The 13044-nt window shown below is 49.5% G+C and overlaps 1 protein-coding gene across 1 annotated transcript; it reads right to left on the reverse strand.

The window, feature by feature from the left end:
• Window positions 1-9021: 9021 nt before the first annotated feature.
• Window positions 9022-9742, reverse strand: NEUROG2 (neurogenin 2). The gene has a single exon (XM_005151572.3). The coding sequence runs from the start codon at window positions 9740-9742 to the stop codon at window positions 9077-9079; it is 666 nt and encodes a 221-aa protein (XP_005151629.2). The 3' UTR covers window positions 9022-9076.
• Window positions 9743-13044: the final 3302 nt, after the last annotated feature.

Here is a 13044-nt window from a genome sequence, read left to right on the forward strand (position 1 = left end):
TTGGAAATAGAACATGAAACAGAGAGAGACAGAAGCAGCGAGCTGTCTTTCAACCTTCTGTAAAGGTTGTATAAATGCTCTGGGGAACAAATGGTGATGTATTGGTTTGCTTAAAAATTAAGTTTCTTTCAGAGGTGTGTATGCCTGTGTACATATGTGAACACAGAACATCTAAGCATTTGGAAGTATGGTTTTAGCTGGAACAGCCAAGAAAACTCTGCTACCCCTGATTTTTAACACCAGGACTGAATAGCCCATGTCATGCATGGTGTTCACATATGCTTCAGCAGTGCCTGCCTAAGTTAGAGACAGCTGCAGCCTTTTACTTTGTATGAAACAATCTTTTGTGGTTGGTTTGTTTGTGTTTTAATTGTTTTGCTGTTTAGTGTGTTTCAGTTTATTTTGAACTAAAGCTTGCAATTGATTCATCTGACTTCCTTGGACACCTATAGCAATTCACAAATTGATAAGGCCTCACCCATCTCCAAGAGACCCAACTGCTAGAGTCACTCTGTCACAGTGTATTTCCAAAGCAGGTAGAAGGAAGCAGTGCCCTTCCAACTTGGTGAGTTTCAGCTGAGCAGCTGAAACCTTTGATGGCTTTTTTCCCCACACAGGCTGGTTAGCTGAAAAAAGTCAAATCAGCTGCCATGGTCAGATCATGTATACAACTGCTGTAGAAAAAACAGCCATAAAAAGAGAGGGGATAGGAACTCCTCACACAAAATGCTGCTCGCTTCTAGTGCTGAATTCAGCCAGCTGGAGTGTCTGGTTGAAAACAAAACCAAAACAAACCAATTCCCAATATCACCCAAATTCAGGCAGTGATGAAAGAACCATTTTCAAATCAATTAGGATGCCTTTTTTGTAAGTCCTAAAAATATCAGCTACTCATTTTACATATACTGCTGCCAGACTTTTAATGCATTACCATGCCAGGATGAGTGGCCTTCAACCTTTATTTCCAAGGGGTGATTAACTTGCGTGGGCTTCCAGGGTGACACTTGTTTCAGCCTCTGTCAAGGACGCATTGCAGATTTTGACTAAAAGCAGAAAGAATATCTTTGCATCTACAGGATGCAGCTGATTTTCTGTTCCACAGGAGAAGGAAAGTGTCCTGGGGTCAGCAGTAGCAGTCGATTTTCTCCTTCTTAGTAGCTGGTGCAGTGCTGTGGTTTTGACTTTCAGCCTGGGAACAGTGCTGATAACACCGATGGTTTTAGTTGCTGCTTAGTAATGTTTAGTCTGACCAAGGACATTCTGAGTCTCATGCTCTGACAGGGAGGAGGGGAAGTCGGGAGGAAGCAGAGAAAGGACACCTGACCCAAACTAGCCAATGAGGTATTCCATACCACAGCATGTCATGCCCAGTATATAAACTGGGGCAGTTACCCGGAAGGGCTAGATCACTGCTTGGTCAGGCTGGGTATCGGTTGGCAGGTGGTGAGCAGTTGTCATCTCTCCCTTGTTATTTCCCTTATCATTATTATTACTGGTAGTAGCAGCAGTGATTTGTGTTACACCTTAGTTACTGGACTGTTCTTATCTCAACCAGTGGGTTTTACATTCTTTCGATTCTCCTTCCCATCCCTCTGGGAGCAGGGGGAGGAAAGGCAGGGGGGTGGGGAGTGAGCGAACAGTTGCATGGTTTCCGAGTGACAGGCTGGGCTTAAACAAAGACAGAAAGTAATCTTATATTCTTCCAGCACACCTTTCCCAGTGTTACCAGCTTGACTGTCAGGTGGAAAAGCTGCTTCTGGGAAAGTTCAAGCAGCAGTTTTATGTATTCCCCTTAACACATAAAACAGGAGAAACAGGCCTGGTGCAACACACAGAATTGGAGCTAACATTTGTTGCTGCCTCTCCAGCTGAAGGAAACTGAGATGAGACCTTGATTTTACTCTTCCAAGACCATACCAGCACCTCCAGAATATGTGCGTGAGAAATGGTAGGTGGCTTTCCCCCTCCATCAGCTGTGAAAGGCTGCCTTCATTTCAGATTCTCCTCCAAAGCCCTGATGTCCCACTGCCCCCAAGCATAAAGGCTGTGATCGTTTCTTTGGGGAGATTTTTTTGATGAGAAAGGAAACAGGGCATCAAACTTCCACAAAAAGATGGATCCCCAGCAGAGAATTGGCTTTAACAAAACCATCCTCTTTTGTTTCTGCAGCCAGCAAAGGTTTTTTTAGGCTTTTGTTCCATCTTTTTAGCAATGCTATTGTTTTCTAGGTGATATTTGTGCCGAATTGTTTGGAAAGATGCCCTATGACGGCACTGCCCGATTAGAACTAGGTGTAAAGAGGGAGCAGCAAGAGAAGAAAACAAAATTAAATCTCTTTATTATGGTGCATAAACCTTCAGTGTTGGGGAGCTGGGCAGCTGCGCAGGAAGAAAAATGCATTCAAATATATAATGCTAGTGTGAATAATCCTTTCTCTAATGCTGCTTGCAGACTGCTTCAGCTTTGTCAGGTGAACTTGAACTGGGCCATGAGATTTGCTGCCGTTCCCACTGCACAGTGTCTATCACCCTGGGGCATTCACCATTTTGACTGTTGTTAAAAGCGAGCAAACAATCCATCATTGAGCCAGGGAGTCAGTCGCTCATAGAAAAGTAAAATCGGCATGTGACGGTACACTTGGCCCCAGTGTTTCACAGATTAAAGTGATACATGAAAACTCACGTGTTACTGGGAAGATTAAGCCCGTTATCTTGTTCCACAGCCAATAAAGAACAGCCTTGTCTGCAGCAGTAGGGAAATGCTGGCTTTAACCAAGTGACAAACGCTGCACATACATAGCTCCGTGCTCCAGCAAAAGAGAGCGATGAGCTCTAAAGAGGAAACAAAGCTTGTTAGCAAGATCTGGAGAATTAATAGGCAGCAGAGATGCTGTGTTAAAACCTCTCTTCAGAGACTCTCCCTTCTCTATAGAGACAATTAAAAGCAAAACAAAACCTCTCAGACAATCTCTGCAGAACAAAGTGTCCTAATATGCTGCCAGCAGCCAGCCCTGCAACGGCTGCTGTGGTAGCACACGCTGCTTTCAGACCCCTGGAAAGTAATGTCTGTTCCAGCTATGCCTCTTGGTCAAGGAAAGGAAGAAATGCAGATTTAGTTATGTTTCTGAATTAATCCATCTGTGGGAAGTGTTAGTGTTTTCACTTCTTCCTAATATTCATTCAGCAGCTGGTTTCTTCTGTTGGTTTTTAGCATGTATTTTACCACCTCAGACAAAGCGACAGCTACTCACAGTTAAAAGTTAGGATTAAGTATCAGCTGGTCCAGTTCCATGTTAAAACCAGACATCATCATACTTAACCCCATAGCTTGTACTGGTCTTACTTTTTACAGGTCTGGGCACAAATTCAGAGGTATCAATCCTTCACAAATGCAGGATCTCTGTCTTCATCCAGGGCTTGGATACTGGCAATCCGGGATTAATGTGCTCTGTACCTCATTGCCTCAGAATTGAGGCATAAATGGCCTGAAATACACAAAACTTGTGTTATTGCATATTTGTGGTATAAATAGGTGATTACTGGAGAGGGTAAGTGGTTGACTGATGATGGAGCATTTGGTATTTTGGCTGGAGGTTTCATCTTGGAGCTACAATTTCTGTTCTGTGGTTTCCTCTGGTTTCAGAAGAAAGTAATTTGAATGGAACAAGACTTAAGGAATACTTAATTCTTTCTTTCTTTTTTTGGGGGGTGGGAGGATGTAAAGCCTGAAGAAGCATTTCCTTTTCTTGGCTAAAGCAGCCAACACAAGGACTTGAGTGTAAGTGTAAGTGCTGGCACCAAAACATCTCACTCTTGGCAAGGTGATGACACTTCCCTGTACTTCAGGGCAGACATTAGATTAAAGAGGTTTCTCCCACCTACCTTTCTGCAGGTATCCAGGTGAAAGGCAGAGATCTCGTTTGCTGTGTGCCATGTATTTGTGCATAAAATTTAGCACATTTGATATCAAGAGGGAAAAACTTGATGCAACCAAAGCCTGTTAACCACAGACAGAACAATTTTCTTACTCTTTTGGCAACACCTAACATTACACAGCATAGGAGTTTTCCCAGCACATCCTTTCCCCCCCTGGCCAGCAGACCCAGCACACACAGCTGTATCCCTAAGCACTTACAGGTGGTGTGATGTGCTATTATAACCTTGAAATAACCAGAATGGGGATATATGCAATGAGATATCAACTGACAGCTGCCAGCCTGCAGCAGCAGTGTGGTGCTCTCACCCCTCTCCTGGGGATGACACACACCATCCCTCCTTTTTTGCACTTGGATAAATAATATCCCACATCCTTCTGCAGAGCAGGAGCAGATGGGGCTGCTGCTGCTGCCCCAGATCTGTGAGCCCATCCATAGTGCCTGCAGCCTCCCCAGCCTGCCCAGGGTGATGCCCCAGACAGAACTGAATCCCATTCTTTAGTCACAAAACTTCTCTGCCAGGCTATTTTTAAGATGGAGTGGATCCTTTCACCATCTTCACTCAAAGCAGTTTCTCCCTCGAGTGAAGCCCAAACCACCATGCCGGCCACTGGGGCTGCTGTCCCCTTCGAGTAGGCCATCACGTTAATAGAGGTTGATTTGCAAACAGCGTCGTGTCCCCCCCTCTCTAGTGCCCCCCTTTGCCTGACTCCCGCTTTTCTGCTCAATGGCACAGATGCTGCTTTGTGCTGCCCAGGACCAAGCAGCTATTAGCAGCAAATCCAGCGAGGGAAATTAATGAAGGCGACTACTAATAAAAGACAGCTCAGGACGAACATCCCAACTTGCTCTGAGTAGTAATTAACTTTTTTAAAACTCATGAAGGTAAATATGCCATCGGCTTTGGGCCAGTCTCTCTTCTTTTTAATCAAAGGAGGGGGAAGGGAAGCGAGGGAAAAGGGATGGCTGCATGTCGCAGTCACGCTAGCACCATCCCTGTGCCCTCCCTGCATGCTGCCGGCTTTATGTTAAAGACAGTATTACTTCTCTTTAAGCAGAAGGCTGAATTTAGTACAGGAAGTCAAGGGGAATGAGGAGATGTCCAGAAGTTTGCTGGACCTGCACAGCTGAAGGAAACAGCTTGTGAGAGCAAGAGTCTGTCTTAGACCTTAAGATGCAAGATCTGGCCCTGTAGTAAGACAACAACCTGGACCAGCTTTAAAAGAACAAATTCCAACAGGATTGCTGTTCATGCAAGTGGACTGCAGTGCTCTGGTTAACTACATAAAAGATGGTGCCTGAGGTTTTTTTGCCTGTATGGTATAGAAATTGAAATTACCGGATGGTGTGTACTATTTATGACACCAAGTGATAAATTACAACCCCTCCATCCCTGCAGAACTCCTCTTCACCCTACATGAAACTTGAAGATTCCTAAGATCACAAACTAACCATTTGATATTCACTTGGACACATGCCTTATACCAAACCCTGGCCTGCAAGAACAAACCCTGTGCTGTTTGTCTGATTACTTGAGGCTTCTTGACATCCCCAGTGAATGCTTCAGATGTCTTTCCTAGGCATAGAGCAGTGCAAGGCTTTTGGTCCTATCCCTAGGATTGTTCTTCCTTGGAACACCGGAAGGTGGTTGTGGATGTGAGAACAAACCAGAGTGTGGGCAACAGGCTCCTTGAGGCCAGAGGATCTCTGTGATGATGGGAACTGGGGTGGTGATGGCCTTTCCCCTAGCAGCTGCTCTGAAGTACATCTAAAACACCATACAAATGAAAATCTGGGGGTTTTGGAGAGATCAGCTTGTATTTAATGGCATTAAATCAACTCAAGGAGGAAAGGCTGCGAAATTCCCGTCTGAGGAGTGTGAAATTTGAGGACCAGCAGATGAAATGACTGAAAGGTGGATTTCCCAAGGAGAAAGCAGTGAAATGCAGAAAGCCAATGGGGAAAGTGAAGTCTGAGGCTGTGTGTGCAGCAGGCCCTTTCCTTGCTTGAAATGAAAGGGAAAACTTCCCTTCTCTGCAATGGAAATGAGGGAGTCAGGAGGGAGGTAAAGGACCAAGAGGGGACAGAGGCTGAAGCCCTCCAGCTGAGCGCCCATCCCAAGAGAGATGGCAGCAACACTAGGATTGTGTGGGATCATCTGCAGAGAAACATGTTTTATATACAAACAATACATTTTGCAAGTACTGTGGGGTGACCTCTCATTGAGTTTCCAGAAGTTTCATGCATAGTTTGTTAAAAAAATAAGAAAATATGGAACTTCCATATCTCAGATGATCAGTCTTTTCAATTAAAACAGTGTTATGCAATAACTAATGGATGCAGTGTCAAAAAGACAGCTAGTGTGTGTACTTTATTATTTAGTGTCATACATGTTTCAATAGCAAACTCATCAGAGAGCACCATAGGATGCCTGCAGCATGTGAACCCTCATCCAGTTGTTTCCCAACATTCTCACCATCAGGAAACCAAGGAACTGTTGTGACAATAAAATAGTCACACCTGGGGAGTGGTGGACTCTGAACCTCAACCTGAGGCACCTGAATAGGGCTTTAGGAAACTGGGTTTTCCTTTGGGCTAGACCCCTCATGCTGGGCTCATCAGATTGATGTAGGAAGAGACCTAAGTTGAACTTATCATCCTGACACATCTTCTACCTTCACTTCTAGTCTGGCTGTGCACCCATTTGGAAGAGAAATCAGGATGTGGATTAATGGGGAAGGTAACAAGTCCTATCTCTGTATCTGCCTTTGCCAGCACTGCACTGTTGCCCCTTCCCAATCTTCTCCAAGGGCATCTCCAGCCAAGCCTGTCCTGGGGACCAGGGTCTGGTCTGTGTGCTGGCACCCACCTCAAACTCCAGAGCACTACTCTCCCACTCCCAATCCATTCTCCAATGTTACATGTGCCTTTTCCCATAGTGTCTCCCACTGCCATGGCCCAGACACACAGTGGATGGAACAGAGTCTGTACCTGGGATGGAAAGAAACACCTCCAGGATGACAGACTTGGGAAGCAGCAGCATCCCTCCCCAAAGAGTGTTGGAGGGAGGTTGGCTGAGCCACCTGAGACCGACCTGAAGCACATCCCATCCATCCCAACCTTCTGAAGAGCCGAAGGCACCTACTCCAGCACCTCTTAAAAGCAAGAGAGAAACTGGGAAGGACAATGAGACCCAGCCAGGAAAGACAAAGAGGCTGAGTGAGCTGCTGGCTTTCTTATGGGGGGGGGGGGGGGGGGGGGGGCATTCCTGGAGTTTAATCATTGAAAGGGGGTTGTGAAAAGTGATCAGGGGTGAACCCTCCTCTCATGAAAGGCTGCCCCACACACTGCTAATGGATTGAAAGGCTCCCTCTTGTTTTGTTCCTCTTGGCCCGTGGCAGATTTGGGGGGGACACAGCTTCATCGCTCTGCCCACATCAAAGCAGTGATTATGCAAATGCTCCCACTTAATTTTTTTCCCTCTTTTTTGGAAGGAATTATTTATCACACAATAACCCCCCTGCCAGGGGGGGGAACAATAGCTCAGGCTCCATCGTGCTGCTCGCCCAAGGCTGCGGGGCCAGGGTGGGGGGAACCCCCACATGTTTTATTGGCCTAACCTAATTTCACTAATTCTCTTTTCACACGTTTTGGGGTTGGTTTTTTCCCCCTTCTTGCCCTTTTGAGGCTGTCGCTCCCAGCACTGGGTTTCACGCTCCCAGGATCAGGGGAAGGCACCAGGCTGCATCTTGTATTTAATTAATACATTCAGGCGCCTCCGCTGGGATTTAATGATTTCCAGGTGTTCAGACCCACAAGTCACAGAGTGCTCCCGGGCACATGGGGGGGATGATTGAGGGGCATCGGTGGCCTCCAGCATCCCCTCATCCTCCTCCATGGTGACGTCCTTGGGCAGGCGCCCTTGGATCCATCCATCCATCCATCCATGCAATGCACATTCACTGTGCAGAATCTTCTGTATCAAGAGGCAAAATGAAATCATAAGTAAACTTCCACTGAATTTATATATGTATCTACTGTGCTTAGTTCTGGTTTCCTTCACATTATGAGCCACACAAGGGACCCAAGAACCAAAATGCCATGATGAGAGGTGGAGGCTGCGTCCTGCATGTGTTTCAGCATCTAGAACCCATTGGAAGGTTTGCTTGGCTGCAAAAAAAATAGGGAACTTTTCCTTGGTTTGGTTCCATGACTCCCTAAGGAGCTTTAGCCCTAAAGAATGGCCTCTTGGCCCCACACTGGGGCTGAACTGACTCTTACAAGAGCTTTGTATTATGCAGAAAAAAGGGGTTTCTTCTAAGAAGGCAGAAGTTTGTGGGCTTTTACACCCAGAACCAGGACAGGAATCAGCCCCCCAGGCCTGTAATTTCCGGTATGGAACCCCAAAACAAGCAGCAAGCCCAAAATATATGAAAATTAGAGCTTTTTATTTATATTTTATCACAAAAACAATCCGTTTGCTCTTCAGCTGTAAATACATAGCGGAATAAACTCTGTAAATTATACCAAAAAAAATACATCTTTTCCATGAAATCTTCCTTTATAATAAATAAATGGTGAACACACGTGCAGCTGATCACTGTAATGTCCCGTGTCTGTTGAGGTTTTCAGTCTGTTGATTTATTTTTCATCTCCTGAAAGAAGGGGGGAGTTCCTTGTCCCCTTAAAGGTCAGAATAAATAATGCATGAGAAGGTTCTCCGTCCCTATTCCTATTCCCCCCACCCGGGGTGGGGGGGGTGTCTCTATTTAATTTCTGATAGAGAGTTCAGCCTAAATTTCCACGCTTGCATTCAGCCCTCACAAAGCCTACAAATTATACAATGACTTCTAACCCGGAGCTCTAACAAAAAATACTTTAGGGGTGGGGGTAGGGGTTTAACCCTCTTTTCTCTTCCCCCCCCCCCATGAGAAATCCTACGGGACAGATGGTGGAAGGGGAAGAGCGGAACGAAGAGGGGTGTGTGGAAAGCCGCGGTCACAGGCTTGGGAGCCGGACAAAGTGCACATCGGAGGGGGGAAAACACAGCGTTTGGTTTTGGCAGGTGACGGGTCCAGAGCCGTGGGAAGCGGCGCAGATGCCGCAGTCCCGACGGTGGGAACGGGGACCGGGAGCACCGGGCTAAAGGCAGCGGCGGGGCAGCGGCACCGTGGCCGGGGGGAAGCGTCCCGGGGGCGGCGGCCAGTGCTCGGCATCCGACGCGGATCCTCCGGGGCTGGCGGGTGATAAAGTGCAAGCTTGGGGAGAGGCGGAGGTGGTCGGGCTGGCGGTGCCGGCGCTCCACGAGGGGCTGCCCGCTCCCCCCACCGCCACCCCCGGCAGCACCGGCGGGGCCCCCGCCAGCCTCAGGGTCTCGGTGAGCGCCCAGATGTAGTTGTGTGCGAAGCGGAGGGTCTCGATCTTGGTGAGCTTGGCGTCCTCCGGGAAGGTGGGCAGCACGTCTCGGAGGGCGTCCAGCGCCGCGTTCAGGTTGTGCATCCGGTTGCGCTCCCGGTTGTTGGCTTTCAGCCGACGGCTCCGCTTCAGCCTCTGCGCCGTCTCCGCCGTGCGAGGGGTACCGCGGCTCCGGCCCGGCCGCCGCTTGCCCTCCGACCGCCGCCGAACACCGCGGCCGCCAGCCACCTCCTCCTCCACCACCGGCCGCGGCTCCTCCTCCTCTTCCTCCTCCTCTTCCTCCTCCTCGTCGGCGCTGGACGGCAGCGAAGGCGAACGTGCGGGCGAGGCCAGGGCCAGCAGCAGTAGCTCGTCCTCGGCGGGCCCCGACAGCCCCTCCGCTTTCACCGGCATCTTGTACGGAAGCACAGGCGGCACCGAAACCGCACCGGGCACGCTCCCGTTCACCTCACGGTGGAAAGCGCGAGGGTTTAACGGTGAGGTGAAGGGGGGGGGGGGGTGTCGGGTGGATGTGGAGAGGGGAGAAAGAAGGGGGGGCAACGGTGGCACGCGCCCCGGGGCCCTTCGGCTGCGTGTCTGGCACACGACCGCTCCTTAACACCCCTTATATATCTCGCGGGGAACAATCAAACCTGCCCGCGGGGGCTCCCGTCCGTGTGTCCCGTCCTCCCTCCACTTCATCCCTCATCCCCTCATCATCATCCTCGTCCCCTCCTCCTCCTCCTCCCCCCCCCCAACCGGAGACCTCGCGCTCGGCTGGAGCGTGCCGCTAATTTATTAATGAATGGGGACTGCGGGAGAGGCTTGGGGGGGAAGGGGGGTCCGAGGCTCTGCCGCCGTCCAATCGGCGTGGCCTGCGCGTGCCGGCTCCCTCGCGGCCGCTTCATTGAGTAAGGGGGAGGTAACGGGGTTCGGAGCCGAGAGGCGCTTGCTGGAGGGGACGGACGCACACGTGTTTGAGGGACACCCCCCCCCCCCCATTACTGGGGGCTGTTGGTGAGGGTCTTGTGTCTTCTCCCCTCCGCTCGCAGCTGGGTTTGGCCCGGAGCAGAACAAAGCCCGAGGAGAGCGGGGTAGGATGTATTGCCTCTGGAGACCAGCAGGGTCTTGTGTGGGCTCGGTGCTGTCAGACGCAACCCTTGGGTACAAAACGGGCTGTAAAACACTTCTTAACCACCCCCCCCCCCCTTTTGCCCTTCCCCCCCAACCACTTTACAGGGTGTTGTGTCAAGGGGATGTTGGTTTGGCTTTTTGTTCCTGATGGGTTTGTAGGTTAGTAGCTCTTCCGAAGCTTCCATTTGTTTCCTAAAACCTAACGTGGAGATACAGAGACAGTGTCAGATAACAGAGAAGGGTTTTTTCCATTAAAAGAAGAGCACTGTAACACACTTCTACACCACTTTGTGATGTGTGTGTTAGGCACATACTGTACAGTGAACTGTTTCTGTTATTAACCACTGTAGGGTTCAGGTTGTGTTTTTTTTTGTCAGACAGATGCAGTCACCCTGTTCACTTCTGGGTAACACCAATGCCTCATCTAATGAATAATAATGGCTTAACAAAGGACTTGGAATAGTTTGCTTCCAAAAGAATCCAACAGGAGAGCTTCCTGATGCCATCCCTACTCCCTCAGAGTACCCACTGGGGCAGAAAGCCAGGGCTGGCACCTGATGGACCACATGGTATCCTACCCACATGGAAGCTCCATCACTGAGGCCCTCTGGGGACTCAGACTCTGAAATGGGTTTTTATTTGCTGCCAGTGGTAAAAATAGCAGAAAATAGATGTCAGAGGTAGAGTCTCAGTGAGCATGTTGCTGAGGGCTCTGTGGACACATCCTGCTCTGGCGTCAGGGACCACCTGCTCACTGGGATCTACCTGAGCTGTTAGAAAATCTCTAATCGTATAGAATCTAAAGGCTCTACCAAGAGATTTTAACCCTCCCCTCCTACTGAAAACTGGAAACCTGTAGGTTCCCTTGGAATCACAAGGGGGTGACACAAAGGGAGCTGCTTCCTTTTCCAGCACTTTAGTGTATCTCAGTGTCGCCCGTGACCAGGCCGGTCCATCCTGCTGCACACACCCCGTTGATGGGATTTGTGTCCTCCTGTCGATGCTGAGAGCATCAAGGCACCTTCTGGAGTTCAACCCAATTCCCTGATGAAGAGATTTTCTCCACAGGGTTGAGCAGTTGCCTAAGGATGAGTCAGAGTCCAAGGGATGCTTGTGTGGTCTGTGGCCAGCCCTGGCTGAGCTGCTCGGCCGAGAGGTGCTCTGCTAGGAGCAGTGGGGGGAGAGGGAGCGCTGCCCACTGCCTGAACTGTCTTCCAAGGGTCAAACTGTTCAACTTCAGCCCCTTTGCCAGACTCAATCCTACTTTACGGGAACAAAGGCACAAAATAGGCGACGATCAAGAAATGGGAGCACAATGATTTAAGCTTATCACACAGCCCAGAAATAAAGGCCTCTGAGCTTGTGTGCGGGAGGCAGCGGGGGAAACCTTCAGAGAGGCTTTGTTTGCTGTAAGAAGATTGAACTCTGAGGTGACCCAATAGCCCTAAAAGTTTAGGGTCTGTGTTGCTGAGAGACCTTTGGATACAGTCTGTCCACACTCCGACCCCACAAGTCGTGAGCCAGCATTAATGGCTTGCCTGGCCTCACCCCTCCCAGCTCTGTGTCCCAAGGCCCCCCGGGAGCCTCCTGAGGGTTTGGGGGACCAGGGCACATCGCAATCCTTGTGGATAGCACCCACAACCCAGTGAGTGTGATGGTTCTGCCTGTAAACTGGGGGGGAAAATGCGTGTGTCCCCCAGCAGGATATTGGGGTGCAGATGGAGAAGTAGGAGGCTGCTGCAGTGCCATGGTCCCCCCAGCCAGGTCCATCCCGACCCCAACCAAAGTGCTTCCCGGAGGGATGGGGAGCAGCCCCCCATTCTCAACCTGCAGTAGCAAGTTCAGCATTCATTTTGGGATTGAAGCAAGCAGAATTTGTCCCTAAACCCCCACCCCCACCCAGCTGAGCCCCTCGTCGGGGGCTGATTGTTCCCAATGGATTTGCATGGCAGGTGCAGGCCTGCAGAGCGATTTTGCCACCCTGGCCCCCCCCCCCAACCAGGGCTTGCCTCCCCCTGCCTTGTGAAAAAAGGCTGCTAGTCCTTCCTTTCCCATGAAGAAGAGAAGAAGCTTGAGGATGGTGTGAACACGCTTCAGTTTTCTTATTCTTTTCTATAGATGTGGGGAAAAGAACAGCCGATTGTGTGAAAACCCCAGTGCCTGCAAAAAGGGACATTGGCTGTCCAGGCGAAGGTGCGCAAGGGAGAGCACTAATCGCTGAACCAGGAGACAAATACGATTACCAGCTCCGAGCCTTGAGTCAGAAAGTCTCATAGACTTTAAGATGTTAATCCCCAACATAATCCTTCCTTTGGCGTGTAGGAATAGTGCAGCCACAAGAGTTGTTTTGTTATTTATATTGGCGTTTAATAAAACTCAGCCAGCAGTGAATGGGCTGCCCACTCTCCAATGGTAATTAATTCCCTATTTCAGTGACCCAATTGTGCTGGGATAGAGCAGTGGGACAGTCCCACTGCCCCAACCCGCCTTTGTGCAGCTACACGGCTCTCGTGCTTCAACAGCTATGGAAACTCATTCTTTTGATGTCATTCAATGAGTTTTCCTTGGGTATCTTCTAAACT

This window comes from Melopsittacus undulatus, chromosome 7, assembly GCF_012275295.1.
Source record: "Melopsittacus undulatus isolate bMelUnd1 chromosome 7, bMelUnd1.mat.Z, whole genome shotgun sequence".
NCBI classification, from domain to species: domain Eukaryota; kingdom Metazoa; phylum Chordata; class Aves; order Psittaciformes; family Psittaculidae; genus Melopsittacus; species Melopsittacus undulatus.